The 27993-nt window shown below is 37.1% G+C and overlaps 2 protein-coding genes across 2 annotated transcripts; one reads left to right on the plus strand and one right to left on the minus strand.

The window, feature by feature from the left end:
• Window positions 1-425: 425 nt before the first annotated feature.
• Window positions 426-10470, plus strand: LOC103722366 (myb family transcription factor MPH1-like). The gene is made up of 5 exons (XM_008812899.4): window positions 426-653; window positions 1808-1884; window positions 9269-9435; window positions 9539-9644; window positions 9745-10470. The coding sequence occupies exons 1-5, from the start codon at window positions 530-532 to the stop codon at window positions 10054-10056; spliced, it is 786 nt and encodes a 261-aa protein (XP_008811121.2). The 5' UTR covers window positions 426-529; the 3' UTR covers window positions 10057-10470.
• On the minus strand, window positions 9234-27343 carry LOC103722367 (protein FAR1-RELATED SEQUENCE 4-like). The gene is made up of 9 exons (XM_026810503.2): window positions 25779-27343; window positions 25466-25543; window positions 14350-16402; window positions 14137-14258; window positions 13968-14042; window positions 13837-13896; window positions 13414-13528; window positions 10533-12986; window positions 9234-9532 (listed from the first exon to the last, which is right to left on the minus strand). The coding sequence occupies exons 1-7, from the start codon at window positions 26880-26882 to the stop codon at window positions 13415-13417; spliced, it is 3606 nt and encodes a 1201-aa protein (XP_026666304.2). The 5' UTR covers window positions 26883-27343; the 3' UTR covers window positions 9234-9532; window positions 10533-12986; window position 13414.
• Window positions 27344-27993: the final 650 nt, after the last annotated feature.

Consider the following 27993-nt stretch of genomic DNA (forward strand, 5'->3'; position numbering starts at 1 on the left):
CATATCTATCCCTTCAAGTTAAATATAATTATAAATCATTTTGAAAAGTACTCATGTCTTGAGTAATATATATATATATATATATATATATATATATATATAAACTGCACGTAGAACTTGACATATTCTTATGTATGTTTTTTGTTCTAATATGGATATAGTTGATTCTACATGGTTGATACATGAACTGATGTCTCACCAGAATCACAACCATCATCTCTACAAAAGGCGGTTTTTGGTCTTTGTACAAATTTATGAAGGCCAACTTTATTTGTCTCATCTTGTAAAGCTGGTATCATTGAAGGACAACCCTACGTTTCTCAAACCATTGCTTTGTTCAACCTTTTGGAGAGCAGCGAGCATGTTTTGACTGGACTTGGTCAGAAAAGTGATAGGCCTCGGCTGTATATATATATAACTGAGCAGATAGATTTCAGCTTCGATGGTGGGCAGAACGGCCAAACTTTTTATCATCTAAGGTTCTTATCATCACCTGCCCAGCCTTCAGAAGAAGAAACCTGATCAAGAGATGAGAGGCTTTGAGAGGAGAGGGGTGAGGCAATACAACAGATCGGAAGCCCCTCGCATGCGATGGACCGAGGAGCTCCACCGCCATTTCATCGAAGCTATCGACTGTCTTGGGGGACAGAAAAGTAAGTTTGGATTGCATGAATCTCTCTCTCTCTCTCTCTATGTCGCAGAGCAGCTGCGGAGTGCCATCATCTATGTTCGAAAAATAGACATGCGTTGAGGAGAGGAGTGCCAAACACTGAACCCCATCTATCAAGAGAGAAAAAAAAGGAGGAAACTTTGAGCAACTCTATTGTCTATACAAATATTTAGCATGAAGCATGCGGAGTAATTAGGTTAGTACATGTATTGAGCATGAAGTCCTGCAAAATTAGGTCTAGTCTTGACTGAAACTAAAGTTGGTTTAGCGGACATGCAGACATGCACCAATCCGCTTGCAGACTTATACAACTAATATGTTTCCATTGGAATTGTTCATCTCTTGATGTTATCCTACGAAGGAACATAAGTAACCAATCCTAAAGGGAAAAATGAAGAAAAAAGTGCGGCATAATAGATCAGAGGATTTCTGAACAACTTAGAGATCATTATTAAGGAATTATCATGTCGATATCTGACCTTTTTTAGGGGTGTCTGCACCATCTAATATATGGCACTCTTCTTTAGAAAATTAGCATAATAATATCTAGAATGAGAACATTTATAGATAGAAAAGTTTATAATTTATGAACTCTCGGTTTCATGATGTAAAAAACATAAGGAGGTCTACTGTACAACCTTTTCTATATATACTTTAGGAAGTCAGATGGATTTATTTTCAGAAAATGGATATTTTCCTGTAATATATTGTTATTTTACTAATTTTAACGGCGATTGTTATATAAAAGTTTAAAGGCAAGAATGATCCTATGAGGTACAGGTAGCAAAGTCTTTTAACAAATACCTGTGCTGACAATTCTGTCCATTTCTATGTTAGAATTGAGTACATCTCATTACACCTAAGTAAAATCAATTTGGAAAATGTTATTAACTTGTGAATTTGCTTACTTGGTGCAACAATATTGTTCCTTTGATAGTTTAACACCATTTATTAATTTCTCTCAGTTCTATTTCGTTTTATTAATCTAACCAAAATGGGTAAAGCTACTTTATGCTTTTATATAAAAAAGTGAGGTTCTCCATATTAATTATAATAACAGTAAAAAGAGCTAGCATGAGCTTCTGGAGACTTTTTAGACTTTTCTGATTCAATTCGATTGTGGTCATTTTGTTTCAGAGGCAACACCAAAGCGTATTTTACAGTTGATGGGAGTGAAAGGACTGAGCATATCTCACGTTAAAAGTCATCTGCAGGTATGGCTCCCATCTTCTCGCTAATAGAAATATAACATCATTGGAATTTTTAAGTCCTCCTTGGTAAAAGAAGGTATAACAACTGTCTATTTTCACCCTGCAACAAATCATCATCAATCTCTTTTAACTGTCCAAGAGCTTGTCATTAATTATATGATGACTATATTCTCAAACAAAATAATATGATGGCATGTGTTAACACCATTTCGTGCAATCCAAGAAGTATTTTGTCAATCATTTATTGTGTCGAACATGTCTTAGCATTTTGATTGTTAGTATATGTTAATGTGGACAGAAAAGCCTAATCACACTATTTGGCTCTTTATAAGATGGCAGAAAGTAAGAGATTATTGAAAAATAACTAATAGATATGTCATGGCTATCATATTGTCATTAAGTGAGTTTAATAATAGTGGTTAATCATTTTCTTTTCTTGCTTTCTTTTCTTTCCATCACAAAAGAAGTTATTCTTTATGAAACTAATAGCATGAACATCTTCATATTGTTACATTAAATGGTTGACAAATCACTCTTAAACATTCATACTTCAGTTTTTTATTCATAGCATCTGTTTTATGTTGTTATAAGAGATAAGCTGATGAAACTCCATGAGTTAATATGTTACACTATAACAATCTTTTGGTAACACCATTATGGTTGCATAACTGCTGTAGGCCTGTAGCTAGGAACCATCAAAACATTGTAACAGATTATTTTGTGGCTAACAGCTTTCAGAAAACCTCATTTTAAATCATCTTAATGTTCTGCATACTGTTCACTGTTAGTTTTAAAGGTGTAACATACTTAAATATTACCAACTTATTCTTTTACTTAAACCACTAGGATCGTCGAAATATTTTGGAAATATCATTGTGCAAACTTATAAAAATAGGTCAAATGCTAAATAATCGCTGCTATGACCATTTTACAATAGCAATTATGTATATGCATATAATGTAATTGAGGGGCCTTGAAACAATGATGGCTATAATGGGTTTATAACCAGAACATTATCGAAAACCATCCTGTAGTCGTGAAGTCTTATTGCTCCAATAGTTGTCTTCAATCCTTAAGTTGCAACAACCCTAATTTGCATGTTTTCTATGTTTACAATCAAAGTTTCTTATAGTTCCAATAGTTGTCTCAATAGTTGTCAGCATTCCTCAAATTGTACCTGATCTACATTTACATATATTCCTCATCTTTTTTCTTGAGATTAGAAGGTCCTCCAACTTCTATCTCATAACTCTTGAGGGCTGAGTCCAACTAGAGTCGAACCTCTGCCCCTTGCCCAAGTGGCAAGAGGTGGGGCCATCCATTAACGTGCTTGGTAGGTACATATGTACCTCATCACTATGATTTTGTTGGTAAATGGAAGTATCAAGATTACATTTGCAAGACTTCCATTACTTTCCTCTAAGTCTTCTTCAACACATTCCTTCAACCCCACCATTAATAGGTTAGGTGATAAATTAACTGACAACCCACATGTATATACTGTAGCAAGAAAGATCAGTTTCCTGTTTTGTTCAACAAGGTGGGCTCTCCAAATCGTCATCTTAGACTACATTAAAAGTCAAGCAATTAGATCAATTTTCAAATTATGATTTGATCCTTTACCAAGGCCATAGGGAACAACGACACCTTCCATTAGTGAATATAGGTTTGGAACGTCACAATTATGAAGATTTGAATCCGGGGTGCGTTAGGTTCGTGACCTAATTAAGTAGATACCGGAATTGGAATCGGAATGATTGGAATGGAAATCGGAATTGCCCATACCCTCCATGTGTTTAGTTCGTAACTGGAATCAAATTTGGAATCATAATGAGATTTGAACACTAGGGGAGAGTAAGGATTGGGTTTTGGGGGATTAAGGCATTCTCATTAATTCCTCCCTCTCGAATCGGAATGGGAATGAAACTTTTCTTTGACCGAAAAAAAAAAAAAAAAAGGCAACTACCAATGATGTATTGAAGGACAAAAGAAGTGGTCTTCTGGAGGAAGGAAAAAAGAATTATACAGAGTCACGTGTGGCTTGTTAGTCTTTGGCACAATAAAATGATAGCTAAAGATCGCATGAAAAATTAATAATACTATTTTATGTATATGTGATAAGAAAAATAAGCAAGTTTTCTTTGCTCCAAAATAGGCGTTAGTTTGAAAATTAGTATGAGATACCAATATGTCCAAGGTTGATGAGAACTGTCAAGTAGCATCAAGGATGAAGTATCAATTCATGAAGTCAAACGTGATATTCTCCACAAAGAAAAGGCCAATATGCATGGAGTATAATTTTGGCAACTCGGTTAACCTCAAGGAGTTCCATGTTGACCAGAGAGGCAAAGATTGACTCAATAAATATAGTAAAACCATAAAAATTCTCATTTTTTAATAGATTCTATAAAATTTATCCATGCGGCTGTGCAAGACAATAAAGATATGCAATAGTCATATAAAATTCTCTTGCACTAACAAGTCGAACTTTGGAAACCACCAAATGAGATCTTGAAGTAGAATAGTAGATTTTAGTTTGCTAGAAAACTCCTTGATTCATTAGGGTTGATCTTTCCATTAATTTAGCGCTAAAATATTACCCCCTCTCGCCCCATCTTTTGTATGGAATTGCAAATACCTCCTCTGCATTTTCAATTGCTGCAATGTGGTCTACCCTCCTCCTCCCAACTAGGATTAGGGCTTGTCAGAGATGCCTACTTGTCACCCAACATAGAGGTAGTTTGCCAAAAATACCTACTTATAAGTTGATGTGGAGGGAGTTATGTGATATGGATTTTTTTATTGAAGGAAGATAGAATATAACATAATGGAGGAGGCAGAGATGACAAGATAGGAGGCGACATAGATGCGGATGAACAACTCAAGAATGCCATAGGACTTGGCATCGATAATTCAAGACTTTTTGATGCGGATAACAGTCTCCTTGAGGCCAAGGTGGCAGATGAGGTTCGAGTAGGCATGCATGGTGGTGATGATGTCTTGCCAGTAATTGACATGAGAGATGCGCTAGGTGGGGTTGTCCTTGAGGAAAAGGGCAGGGAGGGAGCCAAAGATAGGGTGGAGGTGGGCAACAAGATTGTCCTAGATACCCTTCCAAGTTCTGAGGTAGGTGGTGTCCTCATTGCAGTCCTTCCACATGGGGCACCACAACTCAGGATAAGGGTAGGGTGGCATTGTGGATCTTATCGAGCATTGTAAGGTGGCCCTCTAGGAAGTATCGGACCATCAAGGTGTGGGAGTCATGGTTGAATGTGTAGAACAAGGGTTGCATAGCCATTGCGGGGAGCTTGTGATCGTCGTTGCCCTCAATCTCGTCATCCTCATTGTCGCCGACCTCATCCTCTTTATCATCATTGGGGTCATGGAAGAGGAAGGAGAAGAAGAGGGATTAGTTAGAACAAGGGTTTGGTTAGGCTTGAGGTTGTCGTCCTCGTCCATGAGGAGGGATTGGCGTTAGGATTGGAGGTGGAGGAGATCGTCATCGTCGTTGTCCTTATTGTCACCGTCTTGGAGAGGGAGGTTAGGGGTTAGGGTTGGGGGAGGGGATAGGGTTAGGTTTAGGATTTGGGGGTGGGTTTTGTTCATAGGGGTGATGGTGATGACAGATCCACATCACATAACAACCTCCATATCAATTGATAAGTAGGCACTTCCGATGAACTACTGCCATGTCAGTTGATAAGTTGGCACTTGTAACGAGCCCTAATCCTAATTGGGAGGTAGGTAGACTATATTGTAGCAATGTGCAAAATGCTAGATAGACATTACAACAATTCAAATTGTAGGAGGGTATTTGCCATTCCATGCAAAATAGGGTGGGGGTGTATTTTTTTAGCCTTAATTTAGGAAATGTCATTTCATCATCTTTTTATGTGCATTGCATCATTTTTAAGAAAGGTTTTTGATCATTATAAACATAACTCTTCAAAAAATTTAAAGCTCCTATTCAATATTCCCAAGGATCAAAGAAAACATTGAAAATGTAAAGAATATCCATTGCTTTGTGGTTATTATAATTTTTTTTCAAGTTTAATGCTATAAGCCTAACCACATGAAATTGACCAAAGATTCTAGGTAATAAATCAAGACTCTTTCCATTGGTCCTAATAATTTTTTCAATCTCTAAAACTTAACCAGGATGCTTAGATTGTGTATAGATGCTGAATAGCTAGCAACTCTTTGAATAGATTTAACCATGCATGTCCTCCACTAACAAGCTAACAAGTGGATAATTATTAGCCGTTTGGTTGGTACTGGGATAAAATTATGAAAAAAATGAAAAAAATAAAGGAAGAGAGAAAGTTCTAGTGGTTAACTTTATTTCACCATCTTATATGAAATAAAGTTACCTAAGTTAAATATTTTCTTTCTTTTTGTTGGAGGATGATTTCTTCCTCATTGATTGGATGCTCCTTGTTGCCACTTCACCTTTAGGTAGCGTTTGGTGACCCAAATAGGATCACCAAGGTGATCTTAGATCACTGGTGATTCTTATCTCGGGGTGATATGATCCTGATGATTTAAGATCACCGCGTTTGGTATACTATATTATAGTGATTAAAATTTTTTAGGTATCCACAAGTAACCTGTTTGATATTCCATAGGATTCCAGAATAATACAATATAATACCAAACTTATCTCTTATATATTCCATAAAAATATATTTATTAGTCCTATAAATTATTAATCCTATAAAAATATATTAATTATTATTACATAATTCATATTTATATTTATATTTATAATATATTATTTTTAATACTAATAATTATTTTGATTAAAAAATGAGGTAAACTAGAAGTTATATATTAAATACTTTCATTTTATAAATATAAAGTACAATAACATAGTTCTACTATAATTTAGAATTATCATTGAATAATAATATATAATAATATGACCAATAATATATTATAATATAATATATCATAAATATAATATATATAATATCTATAATATATATATATATAATTATATAATTTTGTTATAATATATTAAATTGATATACTAATTTTTCTACTGGACTGAGGGACATTTTTGTCATCAATTTTTAGCCTAAGATCACTGTCTAGGGTGATCTTGGATTTCCGACCTCAAGGACGAGCATCTCATCACTAGGTTGGACGGTAATTTAAGGGGCGGGGATAATTTGGAATCACTACAACGTAGGATCACTATAGTGTAACCAAACATGATGATTTTATCACCTCCACTCAATTCACTCTCCATCTTGGGATGATCACCCTATACCTAATCTCTCCTCAATATCGTTTTCCATCAGGCTCTCTCTCACCATCAGCCTCCTTGCTGAGATGTGGTTTTCGGCCACTCCCTCTCCCTAGATGGTGTCGCCTACTCCCCTCCAAACGCTCATTTATGGCCCACCTGTTCGATGAAATGCCCTGCCACTGAGGTACACGAGAGAGAGAGAGAGAGAGAGAGAGAGAAAGAGAGTATCTCTGGCTAGGAGCGCTCTTTCTGTAATGAACAGCTAATGACGTCCGTAGAAAACATTCCTGAAATTTGTCAATTCAAGATTCATGTCCGAATTGAGATGATGAAGGAAAGAATCCTTCCGGTCCAGAGAACTTAAAAGTGTAAGAGTCCAAAAATATTGGGATAAAGAAAAAGCACCTCGCGAGCCAAACTAATAGTGTATAATTTTTTCTGGATGGCAGATTTTGTTGAGGCTATGGGTTGGTGGTTTCTTCCTCGAAATTCTCCTCTTCCCTGACCAGCTTTCCCTAAGTTTTGGGCAAAAGCTGAGTCTATCCTTCCATAATTTATTAGTGCTCAAAATGGGCAAATACGGATAGAATATCAGTATATCCATATTCGTATTCATTTATATTAAATATTTATAAGTATAAAAATTTATATTTATATATATTCTAAACAATAAAGGATACATATCAGATATTTAAAGTATGGATGTAAGTTGGGTAGTTAAATTTTATAATCATAAAATCAAAAATATCACCGAATGGAAGATAAATAAAGTTACTAACTCGTAAATATGATCAGTTTATTTCATTAAAAATTCACAAGTTCTACATGAGGTGAATTGATTGCAAATAGAATAAGATATTTATATATTCATAGTCGAATCTCTTTTTCTTTGATGAGTATAGATACAGATACAAATATTAAATGGATTCTTTAATTTGTAACCGTATTCAAATAATATTATATATGAAAATAAATTCAAACAGATACTATCCTATCTGTTTTTACCCCGATAATTTATAGTATGCATCCTAGGCGATTGCATTCATTCCAAAAAAAAAAGCTGATAAATTCATTGAGTCCCAATAAGTTGACAATCTAGTTTCATGATTACAGTTCCCCATGTATCATGAGATAGCGCTCTGTGATGCATCAGGTCCACCATATTAAAGAAATGCTGTCATGTAATATATACATGGATGGATCTGACTGCAAACCAGATTGTCAAGCTCAATCTCTAAATTCAAAAGGACCCGAACTCAATTTCACTTCATGTCGTAGATATGGTAGACAATTAGAGATAAAAGTAGACCGAATAATATCTATCTGAATCTAACTCTCATCTAGATACAAATAAAAATTTGAGCATCCAATTAATATCTATATCCATATTTATCAAAGAAAAAGAATACAGATATGTATGGATAATTACCAAATTCATATCCGAATATTTAGTTTTGCTTATAGTCCTATTTAATCTTATACAGTATTCATGACTTAAAAAAAAAAAAAGAAGACCATATTAGCATGTTACCAACTTAATTTACCTTTTTATTCAGTTTTATTTTTGATTTTATAGTCGTAAAGTTTAACCATCTGGCTTGTATTTTTATTTAAATCCGTACTTTTAATATCCGAAATATATCCATATCCATTTAAAATATATTGGATATGCATTTTTGCATCCAATTAATACCTATATCTACATCCACATTGGCCAAATATAAAAGGATACAGATATGAATTTATTTATATCCTATCCCTATTTGATGAGATTTCAACCCTAGAGGCTATACACAAAAGAGATCCTTCCGTATCAGCATGTTGGGCATAGTAGCCTGTAACATGAGGCAACCCAGGTTTGTCTGCTACAACATAGGCTAACCTTGTGATCACTAAGGTCATTTATTTATTTATTTATTTAAAGACTTTCAAAGTAAAGTTTCTCATAATATAATTCTACAATCATGTGTGGACTCTTTTTTTTTTTTTTATCACTCACAGCATCAAAATGCAATGTGATTTTCGCTAATTACTCGACATAATGAACTCAATTTTAAAAAGACAGCAATAACAAGTTAACATCATGAAAATTCCAGGAATATAACAAGTCGTCTTTCTTTATCTTTGTGCCAACAGATGTACAGAAGCATGAGCAATCCTGCCAACCTCCACGACTTTCCATCCACGACCAACCTGAACAAGCAAAAGAGGGTGCAGCAATGCCATGTCGATGCCTATAATTCAAGTAATTGTGAAACTCCACATCTAAACTGCAGCCTCAGTCGCATACAGTCACTTCAAAGGTGGGTAGTAGGTTCTAGCCATTAGCCAATCGACGTCGTCCACTCTATCATAAATTTTTCCCTTTACACCATTCGATCTGAAGCTTTTGTAATCGTTCTACAGACGATCATTTGAAGAACTGATGAGAGATTGGGCAATGAAGAACATAGCTTATGATTCAGAAACTGACTTCAGACAAACAAGGGATGCAGTGAGCCAGCACAACCAGGTCTGCTCCATTGTCCTAATAGAGCAAATGTGTTCCATATATTTTTAAACAATATGCATGCTTATAAGGTGACAACCACCACCCTACCCCTTTGTTTCAGTTGGTTCAGCCGGGCTATCCTCTTGAAAGATGTTCCAGGTTCGAGGGCCAATGGCGGCGATCAGATCATGTTTCTCAAATAGAAATGCCTGAGAGAACAATAGACTGCGAGCTGACTCTTTCATCCTTAAACTATCGGATGCAGAAGGGTGGGGAAGAAACAAGTGAGCTGGGATCAAGCATCGAGTTCGATACCAGCGAAGAGGTCCCCATTTCAAGAAACACAAGCCATGATGATCCAACTGGGTGCAGAACTCCAGTTGAGAAGAGCCACTTGAACTTAGAACTGACAATCTCATTTCACAACACATAATTGTTCTGCAAGGAAAGATTGTAGCAGACAGATAACTTGAAGGCCTACAGTATCTAGTTGGATAGAGTGACCTTGTGGCGAAGCAGATGAGAGTTCCTGGCATGTGAGCTAATATCAAAGAGGTGTGAACCAATTTTGTAGTAGAGACCAGGATATATCTGAATGGTACAGCTCTTTTCCACAGAAAATAGGGAATTTATAGGGAATTGAGAGAGAGAGAAACAGAGGGAGGATGTTGTAGGCCACTTTGTTAGACATGGCAGAACAGAATTTACATGTTGAGGTGCATTTAGCCACTTTGTATAGGCATGGCAGAACGGTTTTATATATACTGAAATGCATGTATTCATGTATGTTTCGTTATGTACATTATGCCACCAATATATTCTAACTGATATTTTGTTCTGACAAAAACATTAGATATTCTAGCAATCTATCCTTAGAAAGATGCTGAATTAAATGGTTAGAAACGATACCATTACTTTTGCTCCATTAATCACATCCATGTTAGCCTTCGTGTAAGAAATAATAATTCACAACCCTATCCTCCTCTACAGCCATCCTGCACAAACCCCACAAGCTTAAAGAAGAAAGGAAAAGGTAAACCAAAAAGATAATGAGAGATTAGAACTGCTTGAAGTGCGTCTGAAATTATTTTCAATAATAATGCTATACCTGTGCTCCATTCACCAAGTATTTTTAAATCATCTAAAGGAAATAAATATGGTATGTTTTCTAGTAGTAATCAATCAACCACACTCGAAAATAATTAATATAACCTCCTTGAATTTCATTGTATGCAGTAACTCCGGCTCAATCACCAAGTGCCAAACCACGACAAAATTCTATTCTAGCAACTGTAAATCTTTCCAATCCAATGAAAGAAACAAATGCAGAACTCACTGACACCTGTATAGCATACGCTTGCTGGTACTTGTGACTCAAAAAACTACTAAAAACCATGATGACCAGAAAGAAATATAAACCTGCAGTAATGAAGTCGATAGAAGAGGAAGCAAAGGCCAGAGAATAAAATATGAACACTTTAAGCTTCATGTAGCCTTCGAGAAGGGAATTCAATTCTCATCCCCGGTGTAAGTACCATTTAGTACACTACACAACCATGCTCAAATGCATGTTTAAAATTAAAAACTCATTTATCAATAACCTAAAATCAATTCGGTCAACTTAGAGAGATAAAATTTGAATATAAATTGTATAGATTATAGATAAGGGGGGATTAGGATGATGGGCATGTATTAGGGGTTCACATATCTTTCCAATTTTATTCATATCAATAATTTCTATAATATAAAATTTTGATAAACAGATTTTTTTTCTAGTATAAGCAAATTCTGTGAAACTGACAACCGAAACTGGTTCTGCTGTGACCTTGTCAAGGAGAAGGATTTTGTTCAACATGCTCAACTTGGACCACTCAAAAGAATAAGAGAGAATAAGATAAATAGTAAATATAAGGTCCAGATCCCCTTTTCTTTCATTAAGAATATTTAAAACCAATACCTAGAGTCATACTAGTGAGCTTCACTCTCTTGAATTTGGATTGGATTTCTTTTCTAGTTAAAACAAGAAATTAGGTAGAGAGAAGGCAAAAACACTTTTATTTTTATCCTCCTCCATGTGTACAAAAATTGTGGTACAAATTCCCTATTTATATTAGAAAGCTCTATCCTTTTCCAAGGCAAATTCCTCTTAGTTAGGATTAGTTATTTCAAAACGAAAAAAATATTATTATTATTATTTTGATTTTATAAAAGCTGGATCTTGACTTCTATATCAACTTTATCTTTTATAACATTGCTAAATTATTAGAATTATGGCTTTCCAAGTTTCACTTCCCAAATGAATAGATCTTGCTCCCAGATCTTGTCAGACCTACCCAAAGTGGTCAGTTGACAGATCAAGTGTTCCTCCTGGATCACATTGCTAAAGTAAAAATCTATACTTGTGAAGGAAGGGTGATAACTCCCTAGCTGAAATATATTTATCCAATTAGATAATTGATAAAATATTCTTTATCAAATGAAAAAAGTCATCCATACTTTTTCTTACAAGCATAGCACATGCCCAATCTCTAGTGCATAATCCCATCTTCCACGGTCTCATACCTAGCTAGCATTTCCTTACAAAGGGCATCCAAAAAACAAAAAAAAAGAAATACATAGGTGGGGAATGTGCATCCATCAAGTTAAATAATTAAAATCAAGCCGAAAAGAATATGACCATCCAAATTTATTTTCCTATACATAGTGCTTGCCAAATTTTAGGCCTACATAATCTCATCTTCCATGGACGAGTCCCTAGGTAGAATGTTGCTGCAAGGGCAACCTTACGAAACTTGGAAAGTGAAAATCTAGTCTTAGAAAACAAATACAAAGGTGATGCTAGTTCTAGATGAGCACACATATGAGCAACATAAAAAGACTTTCACCAAAATAAGCTTTTTCCAAATGAATTATCAATATTGACAATCATGCAAACTTTAAAGTGTTCCTTCAGTGAAAAGATGAAGATCTAAAGATAGATGATATGCGATTTATTTGTGACAAAAATAAATACAAGTTCCTGGCTACAATGATGATTAACAACAAAGTCTATCTCTAATACACAAAATACATGGGAAAAGGCCAAAAAGAAAAAAAGAGAAAATATCACAGACTTACAACACTGGAGGACACCTACTGATCTGTGTGCCATAATTTCTATATTGCTTTTTAATGTTTTCTTCCAAATATGACTAGTGCTTGCTGATTATGCACGTCTCACATCTGAAGTTTGCTGTACAGAATTTTAGCTGTGGCGCGTCACGTGGAAGATGTGGCAAGCTAGTTTACAAACTTACATCAAAAGAACTTTGCCTTCCATGCCCAAATAGATCTCCAATCAAGATTTTGGGGAATGAGATAGACCTGTCAATATTAAAGAAGCAAGGTATATTTCATGAAGCATCATTAGTTAGAATATCTGCAAAGCTAACAATGGCATTTGTGATAAAGTTTTGGAAATAGACCTGTCAACGCCATGAGATGTACGCTTAATCAGAATAATTGCCAAATGAGGATTCATAAAGTTGTTACCAATTAGTTGGTACAAGTCTTGATGTTTACAGTTATGGACTTATGGTAGTTTTTTAAAAAAATAATCTCTGCCTCCTCCAAAAGCAAACTAGATTTTTTATGACTATTATTCACTATCCATAACATTTAAGTCCCAGACAGATGGTTCTTATATTATTCCAGCTGATCATACTGACGATGGAACTTTGAATGATAAACAATGGGCCAAAGAAAAAAGAATTGAAAGAGGATTATTTAATTATTGAATAGTGGAACATACATCATAAGAAATCCCACACTGGAATAGCACAGTGCCCTTGGTCACCACCCTGGTGGTCTAGCTGGGGATTGCTCCCAACAAATTGTAGGGCATGAATATCAGGAGTTGGGTAACCCTGCACCACATTCTCAAAAGATTATCCAAGTCAGTAATGTGAAAATATACGAAACTGATACAGTAAACCTAGAAGTTAGCCACTGCCTTGTGACATGGTACCTCACCAAGAAATCACTCTTTATATCAAGTCAGAGAGAATGCGTGATTACAAAATAAATGAATTAAACTGGAAAGGAAGAACAAAGGGAATAGAGAGAGTCAACCAAGAGGTGGCAACGCATCTCAGGCAAAGTTGCAGTGCAACACAGTAGTGTTACTAAACACAAGATCATGAACCAATGATAATACGTCAAGTAACATAATCACCTGAGTCAAGTGGGCACTGCCATGGAACAGTTGCTGCTGTAAAGCAGAAGATGAAGAGTCCTGCATTGTATATAAATACATTCAAATCCAATTGATGATAAGGTCTGAAACACAGTTTAATGTAGACTAACCTGACCAAATTGGGCCATGGGATGAAAGTTTTGGGCTGTGCCAAGTCCAAATTGATGAGGACTTACATAAGGACCCTACGACCCAGAAAACATAAGAGTTTTGCAAACATTCAATACAATGTAAAATATAACCTTAAGGTCCCATTTATCTATGCAAACCAATATTCACCTGCATAAAATGATTTGGTGCAAGGAACTGATTAGAAGGATTTCTTGATTGAGAGGGAACATTGCTCGGTGCTACATGAGGTCCATTGTCCCCTGGTGCAACTTCTGCCTTCTCAGGTTGTCCTATAACCAATCATTTTATAAGCCAACTTAAAATGGTACATGAACATAAGAGAGGGATGAACGTATAAAACTTTGCAAGACTTACACAAACCTTTTCTCACTTTTTGCCTTCTATTTGCCTCCTGCTCACTTTGATGCCTGTGGCGTACACCTCCATTATTCTTCTTTTTCCCACTCATCTTTTGGCTTTCATAGTTATTATCATGCTGTACATCTCCACTCTCAGCCAGATTATTATGTTGATCCCTTGAGGCATTAGCAAGGGATGGTTTCTCAAGAAGCCTTGTTTGCAAAATTCGCTCAACTTGTTGAAGAAGCTGATCTGTTTGGTTAAGCATTAATGTGAATGTGTCCTCATTTTCTGCAGCCCTTGCTGCAATTTTATATAATATCCGGCAAAGAGAGTTATATCGATGTAGTTGAGATGTCTCAGGGTCACCATCAAGCATTAATCCATGACCCTCTCTTATGCTTCCAGCTTTAGCATCCTTTCTCCACCTCTTTAGAAGGTATTGTGGTGGAAGCTCTTTAATATTTCTGAAATCAAGTACTTTCAGTACATGACAACACTGAATACCAACATGCTCAAACTTTCTGCAACTACACATGATAGAACCATCTGATGAGTCAAACCTAATAAATTGCTCTTTACTTTTATCCTTGACAGTAGCCTCGTAATCAGACAACGTTCCAACTTCACCGCAACTGTAAACCATGCAATCCATGAACAATTCAAACTCCCTCCTGAACATTTCAAACACTGCAGGGGTGTATTCATTTGCAGCCTGCCACAGCAGCCTCAAAGGAGGTATCCTAGGAGTACCTTGGTTCACATGATAATCAGCCTGTACCTCTGCATATCGTCGCTCATTTACTAACATCTCATATAGTTTAAGGAATTCTGATAGATCTTTTCCAGAGTTCAAATATTCTTTTAGCAGAGTACTTAAGGTTTCCTCTTGTAGTGTGCTTTTTATGTCTGCGCAGAATATATGCCGGCAATACACCAAAGCCCATTTCTCCCTTTCCTCGTATAGTTTAGTCAACCATTCATTATCCTTGAGATTGTACTTCTCCAGCATGGAGTTCCATGCTGCAAGAAACTCCTCCTCATCCTCAAAATCATAAATACAATGGCTGAAATCATGTGCAAAAGTTTCAGACGCTTCAAAGACATGGGCTAAGTGTTTCATAGCATGTTGGTATATTTGCCACACACAACAATGTTGGGTGGTACCTGGCCAAACAGCACCTATTGCATCTCTTATAGCTGCACATCGATCCGTCAATATTGTTTTCGGTTGCTTCCCACTCATTGCAGTTTTGAATGTCTCGAACAACCACTTGAAAGATTCCACAGTTTCATCATACAGAAATGCTGCACCAAAGATAACAGTTTGCTTATGATGATTGACACCAATGAATAGAGAAAACGGCCTGCCAGAATTATTTGCTTTATAGGTTGTGTCAAAACATACCACATCACCAAAATAATGATAATCTATCATGGATTTTGCATCTGCCCAGAAGACGTTGGTCATTTGATCATATTCATCAACTTGAATGGCATAATAGAAAGAAGGATTATCACCTTTCATCTTCTGTAAGTATTCCAACAGGGCTCCTGTATCACCCACCTGCATATCCTTCGAACGTTTTGCCCGTAGATAATTTTTATATCCAGCAGGGATTAGACTAGCCTTTTCGCAACCTCTAGGTTGAACCTTTGTTAACAACTTCTCAGACTTTAACATCTGAATATCTAATGGGGCTGCAAGCTGATGGTTATGGTCAGGCACAAATTCAGTCACACGGTATTTACCACTTGATGTGATTTTGATAGCCATCCGTGAAGGGCAACCAGTTCTTGTTTCGGGCCTAGGTCTCTTTGCCTCATTCTTAGGGCGAAACCCCTCTCTTGAACATATGTACACCCTTGATCGAGTATTGTTTCTAGCAGATTTATCCCACCCACCTTTCCGAACACTGAAACCTACACTTCCAGCATACTTGACATAATAGTCATAGGCTTTAGCTTCATTTTCAAACACCATACCAACTATTGGCACTCCCCCAGCATTTGCAACTACTTCTTCAGGTAATTCTGGCTCTTCTTCTGCTGGTTCCTCCTGTCTATTCAAGGTCTAAAACAACTCATCAGGTTTTCGGGGAAATGAAGAATTCACAAATAAACACCATGATACACATGAAATGTTCAGAAGTACTAATAAGATGACAGATGCAGAAAACCCCACTATTGATCCATCTACAACAATTGTTTATGAACATCTAAAATGAAACAGGTGCATGCAACAATTAATAAACCAATGTACCAGACAAAATAAAAACAGAGGAAGACAGCATACACACAATGATGACTTTAGAAAAATAATTATATAGTATAAAGAGTTATTCTGAAGGATGCACTAGCTGGCCCTATGGTCATTGCTCCATTTGCAGTATAGGCACAGTCGATACAGGTGGCATTGCAGATCTTTAGTACACTCTCTTGCATTTATCCAAGAAAAGAATTACGCAGATGGTCCAGCTCAAGATGTTGACCACATTCATGTCATGATCCACATTTAGATTCTTGGGCTGTATTTTCTCCACCAACTGAATGAAACGACCAAAATCGCCCAAATTGAAGATATCCAAAAAAAAAGGAACAGACCCATTTCTTCCAATTTAAGCTGCATAGAGGTGCAAGAAATTAAACATTCACAAAAAACCATAAATGTCACTGTTGAACCTCATCCCAACTATTTGGGGGAACTGGGGAAGTAGCATGCTAGAGTTGAAAGTAAGGGCTAGAAACTTCGACCCTGTACAGAATCACATGTTTTTTATCCCTAAATAAGGATGTGCAAGTAAATAAATATAAGAACAAGGTAAAAGATCACTTATATTCTTGAGTAATAGTAGGAAAATGATGGGGTAATGCCAACATATGAGCCACAAAGATATGGAACTGCATAAGAAAGCCTCTTTAGTATTAAAATAGAACCAAACACATATGATGCAGTTAGCATTATATAAGACTAGAACCAGACACATGATGCACATGATTAAGGAGGAAAAAAGAGGAGACATGGGAGCATGGCTTGTGGTACATTAAAAGGGGAAAAAACTTGCACACATAGAGCTTCCCTTTTTTTATCTTCCCAATGGCATTGAGACTTTTGATGCTTGCCTATAGAGGGCAATGCAGCTCGAAAAGTTCAGCTACAGAAAGGCACTCAGCTACCAACAAAAATGTCCAATCACAAGGGCTTCTCTCATTAAAATAGTAGAAATGCAGTATTAGATATATCTGTGATCCCATCTAACATTGGGCAAAAAGGATAGCCAAGATATCATGGTTATGGGAAGCGATAAGATGGATTTGAGCCATGATATTTGGTTGAGAACAATTGTGAGAGCTGTATAGACATAAAGACAGACAAAGAAGCAATCAAAAGTTTGAGCTATATTAAAATTAGATCACGGCACATAATGTACATTAAAGGAGGCATGGATTGTTGTAACAACCATGTATGCTTAATTTTTTTCTACTGTAAATGTAGCATTATAGATACACATACTTTTAGCTAGTGTTACTTGTTGCCTTACACTTTCAAAGGAAGAGTTGGAAGAAAAGGAGATGACAATGAAAAGAAACTTTCCCTTAGGTCTTAATATGACTTAATGGAAGATGCATAGGATAAAACTGGAATGGAACCTGATGCAATGTAGATTGAATTCCAAGATCAAATCCACAACAGGCTAGATATGATTTACGCTAAGATCTGAGTTCTATGTTGGATTTGAAGTTTTGAACTAAACTTCAGATCTTTGTTACCGAAAATCAGCAAGGGGTAACATCAGAATGTTGAGAAGGCAATCATACCCACAAATCGGAGCAGACAAAGGCAATTCCTCAAGCTTTGGTAGGGAGACAGAATGAATAAACAGATGGAAGTAGAATTAACCCAGATTTATCATTAATGTTCATTATAACTCAAAATTTTGGAGACAGCCTTACTCATGGATAGATGGTCCATGATGAATTCTTAAATCCTATGAATAGTCAAATCACCTAGACAAAATGCATAGGCAGTCAGGCAAGTGTTTGACTGAGAAAATCCCTAAAAATTAACAGTTGTATGTATTTCATATATACAGAGTTATATATAGTGTACAAACATCATATTGATAAATAATAAAGTTACCTAATTACTTAAGTTATGAAATAATGAAATGCATGATTTAATACTTAATAACATTTCCATTAAGTGATTTAAAGTATTTAAAACTGAGTTCTTAGAAACAACATGTTCAAGTGTCAATTAATATTTAAGGGCACATATTATAAATGGATACAACTTCTTCCTCACTTGAAAGAAATATTTTTACTTAACCACATAGCTAATTGAATAATTTAATGCCTTTAATAAATCAACAGCCTAACACAAAGGCAGCGCCTAGGCAGCAAAGCACAACCTAGGCACTTGGGTAATTGCCTTGGTTTAAGGCTTGGAAAGCACCAAGAACCTAGGCGATTGGGTTGTCCAAGTACCCTGGCAAGACCACCAAGTTGCCTAGGTAGCTGCCTGTGACAACCTTGAACCTAGGAAAAGCAGAGTCTAGACCATTGTTTAGCGAACCTAATCCTAGCCAGTGTTACATAGAAACGGACATGGGAACTAGATTCAGATGCCTATCCAAGTGGCTAACTAGGCAAGATGAAAAGAAAAGATACGGGATACATAGAAAAAAATTATTAAACAAATTTAAATAAATTCTTTATAATATAACAAATCAAAATATAAAGGGGGATACTTGTTAAAAGATAATAGCAATAAGAATATTAATTGACTGGAAGAAATCATGTTGTTTTTAACTTCTGTATCAAAAACTTCCCCTCTAAGACTTCTTTGTTGGCATTTATATGCACACATAAATATCACATAGAAAGTTACAAGCTGATATGTTACGCTTCTATTGTTTCTTTACATCTGGTACTATGCAACATTTTTTTTTATTTTGAAAAAAAAAAAGGATTTGTGATACTAGGATACAAAAGGATATAATTGGACTTTTCTTAAACCTATGTGGGCAATATTCGCATTTTGCATTAGAAACATCTAGATCCTTCCTAGACTAGGAGTTAGGTCTGCATTGTATAACTCTTTTCCATTTCTTTTCCCTTTGACAAGGATAACAAGTAGTGCAGGAGCCCTGTCGATAGGGAGAGGAGCCCATTGGCATCAGCATACTTTCTTCTGTTCCTTCTCATCACTCAAGCAACGATAGGGAAGCAGCCCTTTCTCTCTCTTGCTCTACCACCTCCTCCTCCCCCCTCAGGCGCTTGGTTCAGCTTCAAGAGATTCAGACTCTTCGCAACCCCTTATATCTTGAGATGCCATATCTGGTGCATGTCTTGCACACCTGATATGTACTTGACACACAGATGCATTGACATGGCATTTCAAAGCTGGATTCACATGTCCAAGTAACACTGATCCTAGCACTTCAACTAAATTATGTCAATGATGCCCCTGATCACATCACAAGACTTCCTAGATAAAATAACTTGGTCAAATTTTGTCCATCGTGTGGACCTAGCATCTCCAGTAAATATGTATATTCGAGGCCCAAAAACCATATACATTTTAACTCATATAGATTCCAGAATCTCTGTTTATAACCTCATAAAATTATACTTGTGATTATACCTAAAATAGAAGGAAAACCCAAAAAGAAGTCCAAAAAGTTTGAGAAATTTAATTTCAAACTTAAAGCTCATCTAATCCTAAACTATTGAGTTTACATCACAATGGCTCAATTAAGAGTCTCAGGTTAGCCTAACCAGACATGTTGTGAGAATCCTTCACAGAATTTTTACTGATAGTGTAAATGGGCTTGTCTCTTACCATTTGCAAAGTGAATTTACTTAAAAGTATAAAGATGCTAAGTGATTCACAAATATAAGAATTCCATCTCCTATAATGAAAATGTGGAGAAAGTGGACCTCAACTATTTAGAAACCAAACTGGACCTGAACCTCTTGAATTGTCAACCAGCTAGGCCTGCAGTGCGGATTAACCCCTGAAATCCCTTGACAGGCACTCCAGGACCTGCCAACGCTCGTGAAAACCCAGGTCGGTCGGTCCTCCATTCATCCGACCAGATGTGTGGATAACGAGGCCACCTTCACAATCTTCTCCCTTCTATCCCTATCCAAAGTAAGGTAGGTTGATACGGTTGCTCACTTCTCATCAATTCTTTCAGGTAAGATTCTCCAAATGCCTGGAGACAAACCGCCCTCCTCTTTTCTCCATGACACCTCAACACCTAGAGACCATCAACCTTAGATCCTGAGGCCAACCTCAAGCCAGACCATTTTTCCTTCCAAAACTGACTCAGCATGGTGGTGGCAAGCCAAGTCAGTAAAATGATGGATAGGCACCAAAGAGCCTATGAATCCAATCCTTGCTCCATGACACCTTTCCTTCTATTTCCTATATAGGATTATGATGATTGGAAAGAGTGGTATGGCTTCAATTCAGGCACTAAAACCAGGGAAATGGACGAGCAAGGGGAAGAGCGTGTTTTGGTGGTTAGGTTGGGGCATTTGGTGAAGTTTTCGGCATCAATGTGCAAAGGGTCTATAAGGTGAGAATGGAGTTTCTTTGATGGAGTTTTAGATGATGGCCAACTAGCAACTCGGGCAGAAGTAAAGAGAGGAGAGTTTAAGTGTTTTTAAGAGCTTTAATACGGGGATAATGACAGAACTATGCATCCATTAGTAGATTGATAGGGGAAGGACTTATTGGTTTCTCTAATTTCTTCTTGAATAACTGGGCCTTTGAATAAGGAGGAGGATATACAAGGATCAGAGTTTGTATCATATATTATATGTTAAGGATGCAAACTTAGCATGCCATTTTATGAAAATTGTCAATTGCATGAGAAGATGTCATGAAATCATGCATTATCATGAAGTTATGAAATGAACATAAAGAACACTAAATATCACTAGGAATGTGCTGATATAAATTAGAAAATCTTAGTGCTTTCATATATTTCTATTTATATTTTATTTATATTTGATTAGTAGTTAATATATTTATCATGTCATGATGACAGCATAATGCATTTCCAAGATCTGGGAGTTAAACTAGTGACCCTTAACCTGGTCACTTTCCAGTTTGAAGAAGAATTCAGATTTTAAAACATTGGAAGGCCTTACATAGTCACTTATTTGTCACGTGATTGTCACATGATCAATAAGATGAGTTATGTGGATATTCCTCATGAGATAGGCTTATAAACACAGCTCAACTCAGACAATTCTCTATGATATATGAAGGAAAGTAAAATAAAAGCTAAACATAGTAAAAGGAAAGTAAATCCTAAGGTTCCCAATATGAAACTAGCCATGTTGTTCAAATCTAAACATGCTAAGTGCAATAACTAAACCTTATGATATTTGCATCAATATAAGTTTGTGTGAGAGCATGCATGCATATGTGAATGCACTTGAATAGACACTAAGTTCACAATAAAGTATGTAATGGTAAATTTTACAGCATGTCATGTATAATATTAATAGAATAGGTAGAGTAAGCAGGCAGGCCACCTAACCTATGTTAACAAACTTGAAATAATTTTCAGCTGGTTAAAGCATCTATAAATCCTATACTGCATCATCACTATGTACAGTGACTGGAGATAAGGTGCCACCACCATAACACCTATCCTTGGTATCTTAGTGTAATGCATCAGCCTATATTCATCAATACTGTTGCATTTGGTAGAGTATAATTGGAATGCTTAATTGCACTGAAATAATCAAGCAAGATCATTAAAAAAAAGAGATCATACTCCAATAGTTGTCAATTAGGTAAAAGGTCCACTTATGGACAATATATTTCAAAATTTTACCTGAATTTTTTAACAAATCAAACTCGCACAATCCAGTTAGGATTCTAGCTAGGACTCCTTGAGCAATTCTAATAATAGGAATTGATTTTTTAAACAAATCTTAATTAACAAATCCACTTAAAGATTGAATCTTACAACTGAATCTAACTGAATTTTGTCTGATGACTTGAATAATCACAATATGATTCATCAAGATTTGATAATGGTTGTGCAGTTAGCCCACAATTTGTTGTTAATACTTCAAAGATTGGAGTTGAATACCTGGCAATTGCAATTTGAGATTAGAGAACTCTTTATTGTCGAATTTGAAACCATGAAATTTGAGCAGCCCTCCTAGGTTCTGTTAGGCTTGGAAGGTAAGTCTTGATGGATAGAGAAAACTACTGGGACAAACATGAGGAATTGTTATCATCTCCAAGGCACATTTTATGAGTCAGAAACTAAAAACATGAACTGAATTATCCCCCCCCCCCCCCCCTCCTCCGGGTTTTGGGATATTACAATCAACAATATGAATATTACAATCCAAATAAATGGCCCTAAACAATATGGAACTCACATAAAACAAGATTAATCAGGATAGCAAAATCTTGGCCATGTTATGTATTGAGTGTTTCCTTGGATCCCAAGATCCCACATGATTATGTTATTCATATATTTCACTTTTTGAATTTTAGAATGATTTTTGCATCACTAATAAGTCTCTAGCACATGCGACTTATTATATCATTTTGGTTTTTAATTTGAAAGATTAAATGAAAAGAAATTTAAGTTCCAAAAGCTAAAAGCTAAAATTAAATCTTCATTTCCTACAATCATTTGTAAAGAGTCAATGCAAATAATCTGCCTTAAAGGATATTGAACGAGTATACTTGAAGAGATGAATCATGCTTCATTGAGCATGTTTAAAATTATGTCTTACTCGGTTAGAAGGACTACTCAACTCACTTTTGTGATGCCTTATCAACACAGAGAAGAAACAAACCATAGTCACAAAAACTGGATAGGCGATTAACAAAGCTAAGGGCCCAAGTCACCAGGTCACCAATCCAACCACCGAGTCAATTAGTCGAACCAACTTATAATTAAAAATATTAAAATATTGAAATATTAAAAAAGTAGATGTAATATAAAAATATATAATTATTTATAACTTATATTTTTTGATGAAAATATTTATAACTTTTTACATTAAATACTACTCTTTGAAACACATTGATCTACATGCTACACTACTCTTTTATTACAACATAAAATAGAAAAATTATGGTTCATTTAATTTCCAAAAATAAGTATAGCTATATAATTATAAAAATATATAACATTTATTGATATTTTTATTTTATATAGTTTTAAAAGTATCCAGATGCATTAAATGAAATATATTTTTTAATTTTGCATATCTTTTATCTTTAATTTTGCATCAAAAAATAATAATATATTTTTCTTTTTATTGCAAAAGAATTTATTATCAAAATAGTGAGTAAATGACATTTCCAAACAACATAGATATAGTTTATATTGCATGATAATTTATCAAGAAGTGAAGGGTGTCCTGGTGGTTGAGAGTTTGTTTAATAAACCTGAGATCGTGTGACTGAATCCTAACTCAAATTCTTTTTTCCCAAAAATTCCGTTGGCTGATTCACCCACCCACTCGTTCTAAAAACCAGCTGGGTCACCGATTCTCATGCAGTTCATCTGCATTTCCAGTCCTATAAGAAAATGGGACCGGGTGAGGATCCGGTTCGCCAATTTTCTGATCGGACTAGGCCAACCAGCCAATTTGGTTCAGTCTTTATAACTATGGAAGAAGCAACTGTATCTTCTCTTATGCAAAAGAAGTCATCTTTACAAATCAAATGATGACAACAATGGAAATATGGTCAATCATTTGTGTTTTCTACATGTCTTTGTCATCATATATGCCTTTCGTTATTAAGGCACCAAATAGACCAATATGATGCTAATATAAATATATGGAATAACCAGACATAACTTTCATTTCAACCAACATGTCTTATGGTGTGGGAATTCACATAGTATGTTCATTTTTTTTAAAAAAATTTATCCAATTTAAAATTGACTCATGTTTATATTTTTCATATATATATATATATATATATATATATATATATATATATATATATATAATTTTAAAACAAATTAGAAGAAAAAAATACTCTTAAGATCAAAAAAGCCAATCTAAACTAAATATTTTACCCCTTCTAAAATTCATGACTTAAATTTGATCTTGATAACACTATTATCCCAAACTTAAAGAAATTGGACAACGAAAATGAAGAGATAAAGAAAATGATACAACATGTGCTTGCCTGCCATCACCATGATTTATGATGAGAATGTGTTACATAGGTTCCAATCCAACTTCAGTTTATGTTGGTCGCAGCTAAACTGGCACAGTCCCCATAGTTATATGGTTTTGATGGCTGAAGAGACATATCAGTTTCAAACCCTTGGCATGGCTTTTACAAGTCAAAGCACATGCCACTGAGGTTGAAACCAACCCCATTGCATACATGGTTTGCATGATGAAATAAAATTACATGAGAACACTATCATTTTTCCAGCAATTTCTGGAATATGCTGTTTATACATCAGAAAGATCTGTTAGAAGCACAACCATTGTTCCAAGCAAATATGCACCATATGAGAGTAAAATTTTTAATGTAGTAGTCATATGTGTAGCTGAGATTTAATATTTGCGTGAAATCATTTCCATACTCTCTTCATAATCATTTGATGCTTGATTAACTCAGACGTCACTCCTTATTTGTATGTGACAATATACACTGTTAGCTACCTCGTGTTAGTTTATGGCTTATAAGTCAAAGATTTTCATTTAGTATATTTAAACCAACTATTGTTTCCTAGTACCATTATCAAAAACAACATACACATCCAAGAAATTTCTGTGTTTTTTTTTTTACTTGAAAAATTAATAACTTGTTTCTTATAGGGTTTAACTTTTTAATGCGCCAAAATGGTCATTTGAATAAAGTTGACCTTTCTTAACTATAAAAGCAATCTCAATTTTGATATTTACAAAGAGAAAGGGTTACCCAGGAGTATTTTAACATGCCTCACTAACAATTATTTTGACATGCCAAGGCATGGAACAACATTATATTAGGTACTCTACTTTTTGGAATGAAGCATATGTAAGGCTTAACTAATACAGTAAACATTTCTATCAAATTTCAAATGCATTATATATATATTTTTGAATCTAAGATTTCTATAAGAACAAATATTACCTGCATCTCTTCTTTACTAAGAAATTTGCCTCCAACACCTCGCTGCCTTCTTTCTGCCAGAGCTTGCCGGGAAGGAATCTGTAGAAAAGCAAACACGAGCTAGGCAATCAAATAACAAATTTTAGCAAAACTGATTACGTCCAATGCATATTTAATAAGCATTCCTAAGATCTTGTATAGAGAGATAGAGAGAGAAAGAAAGAGTCTAATCTTTATTCATTAAATCAAATTCTGTACCACCAAGATTACCTCTTTCTTCCCCCTAACGAAGTGCATCTACTGTCAATAGACAGAAGGAAGTTCTGAGAATTACCTTAATGGATCTATCGACAGCTTGTCTATTGCTCTTCTTCTGCATGTACTTGCGAACTATATCCCTCCTTTCCTCATGGGTGTAACGTGACACCCTTATCCCAAGATCTCTCAGCAACTTAGACTGAGCTGGATTCGATACCAAAGGTACCTTTCCACCATCCTGCCCCTTGTCCGCTGCAGCTGAATCCTTTACTGAATTAATCTCTCTTGCTGGTTCTTTTGGCATCAAATCCCTCTCTGCCAGAAATGTTCTTTTTTTCGGCCGATCACCTTGGGCCTCTCCTCCGTGCTCATCGCCCACTGCCCCTGGCTTCTTCGACAAACTCTCAACCTGGATTACCTCTACCACTTCACCATCTTTCTTAGCTTCTTCTGCATCCTTTTGAGCTCTCTTCTTATAAGGACCGCGCTTCCTCTTCCTCGCAGCACTATCGGCAGCACTTCCATAGGGAGGGTAGCTCCCTTTCGAGCACAAGAACCTCTGCATGATCAAAATCCGATTACCCCTCGACCGTTTCCCAGAGCCCATCTGGGCCTTGAACCCCATCTTCTCACCATACGTACTATAGTATGCCTTCGCAGCCGAAACGGAATCAAATTCCATGTCCACCCTCGGCAGAAGCCCACCGCCGGCGAGCGCTCCGGCGGGGTCAGGCGGCGGCTCGAGCGGGTGGGTGTGCTCCAACACGACTCTCGACACAGCCCACCTCCCGCTCTCCTTCCTTACCACCTCCATCATCGCCCGGCACCTCTCCTCCTCCCCCGGCCCGCAGCCGGCGGCGTCTTCGGCGGTGCCCGCGGCCGCCCCGCCCTGCCGCATAGAGAGGTAGCTGCGCATGATGTAGGCCACCCGGAGGGCATAATCGTTGGAGAGCACTTTCCCGGCCGGCTGCGGGGTCTCCTCGTTAGGGTCCTCAGCCGGCGGCGTAGCCAGCTCGGCGGGATTGCTCTCGGCCGGCTCTCGGGTTCTCTCCTTCGTCTCGTCTCGTTCTTCTTGGAGCCTCTCCTCGGTCTTCTCCTCCTCTTCCGGCTCTCCATCTCCTTCCCTCGGCTCGCCCTCCTTGTTCGCCGCGTCCTCCGTTATCTCGGAGATCCGCACCATGGCGGTGGAATTGGAGGGAAATCGAACGAAATCGAAACCCTAGGAAGAGAAAGATCTGAGATTGGGAACCTCAGCAGAAATTAGGGACGGGAAATAACCTCAGAAATTTTTGTTTGAAACCCTAAGGGTTGGATCTTCATCGACGGGGAACTGTGAGATGAGGAGCGGTCAGGTGCATCGCCAGGGAGGCGGGGCCGGAGCGGCGGGGCGAATCGGGGCGGAGGAGCGGACCGCCGTGGAACAAGAGAGTTGTATCGGCATGCAAGTGGAGGGGCGACACGTACCCATGGGCTGGAGTGGGACCCACCACTGGTAGGTTTTGTACTTGGGATGAGGCACGTGAATCGGGATACGTGGCGGGAGATAAATTGGGTCTCCTGCGCTGTTGACGGCGGAGATCGGCTGTTCGCTGCGAGCTGATCGGGAGCGTGTATCCGTGGAACGCCTGAACTCGGAAGTCAATGCGGCTACGAATACCCAAGAACGTCCCCCGGTTCTATATACACCCCCCCTATTGCTCAGGACACCCCCAAAAATTAAAAAAAAATTAAATACTCTCTACACCCCCCCCCCCCCCCCCCCCCCCCATTTGCTAAGAACACCCCTAAAAAATTAAAAATTCCTAAATTACCCCCCACCCTCCCCACCCCCTCACCTAAATTGCTCTCTACACCCCCCCAAACCCCCCCCCACCCCGCTCTTCCCCTCCAAAACACCTCGCCAACGCCCAAAACCCCCCCGTTCCCCCTTCTCCCTCTCGTCGCCGGCATTCTCCCGATCTCCGACCACCTCGCCGGCTTCTCCCGAAATTTTTTTTTTTCACGGTTCGTGCTCCGTTCGGCACTGGATCGCCGAACAAAAGGCTTCTGTTCGGCTGAACAGTGCCGGACAGAAGCCTTCTGTTCGGCACTGTGCAGCCGAACAGATCTGTTCGGTTGAGGGTTGCCGAACAGAAGGCTTCTGTTCGGCACTGTTCAGCCGAACAGAAGCCTTTTGTTCGGCGATCCAGTGCCGAACGGAGCACGAACCGTGAAAAAAAAAAATTTCGAAACAAGGTAGAACACGTACCTTTGCGGCCGATTCTTCGTCCCAAATCACTAGTTGCTTGTCC

The sequence above is a fragment of the Phoenix dactylifera genome, chromosome 9, assembly GCF_009389715.1.
Source record: "Phoenix dactylifera cultivar Barhee BC4 chromosome 9, palm_55x_up_171113_PBpolish2nd_filt_p, whole genome shotgun sequence".
In the NCBI taxonomy this organism is placed as follows: Eukaryota; Viridiplantae; Streptophyta; class Magnoliopsida; order Arecales; family Arecaceae; genus Phoenix; species Phoenix dactylifera.

Bases quoted from the DNA above. Each gene is read 5' to 3' on its own strand.
- LOC103722367 (XM_026810503.2), bottom strand. From the start codon at position 26,882: ATGGTGCGGATCTCCGAGATAACGGAGGACGCGGCGAACAAGGAGGGC. The intron at 25,544-25,778 runs GTAATTCTCAGA...GCTTTTCTACAG, and splicing joins CTGTCGATAGATCCATTAAG to ATTCCTTCCCGGCAAGCTCT. The intron at 13,897-13,967 runs GTTAGTCTACAT...TATACAATGCAG, and splicing joins CCATGGCCCAATTTGGTCAG to GACTCTTCATCTTCTGCTTT.
- LOC103722366 (XM_008812899.4), top strand. From the start codon at position 530: ATGAGAGGCTTTGAGAGGAGAGGGGTGAGGCAATACAACAGATCGGAA. The intron at 654-1,807 runs GTAAGTTTGGAT...ATTTTGTTTCAG, and splicing joins CTGTCTTGGGGGACAGAAAA to AGGCAACACCAAAGCGTATT. The intron at 9,645-9,744 runs GTCTGCTCCATT...CCTTTGTTTCAG, and splicing joins CAGTGAGCCAGCACAACCAG to TTGGTTCAGCCGGGCTATCC.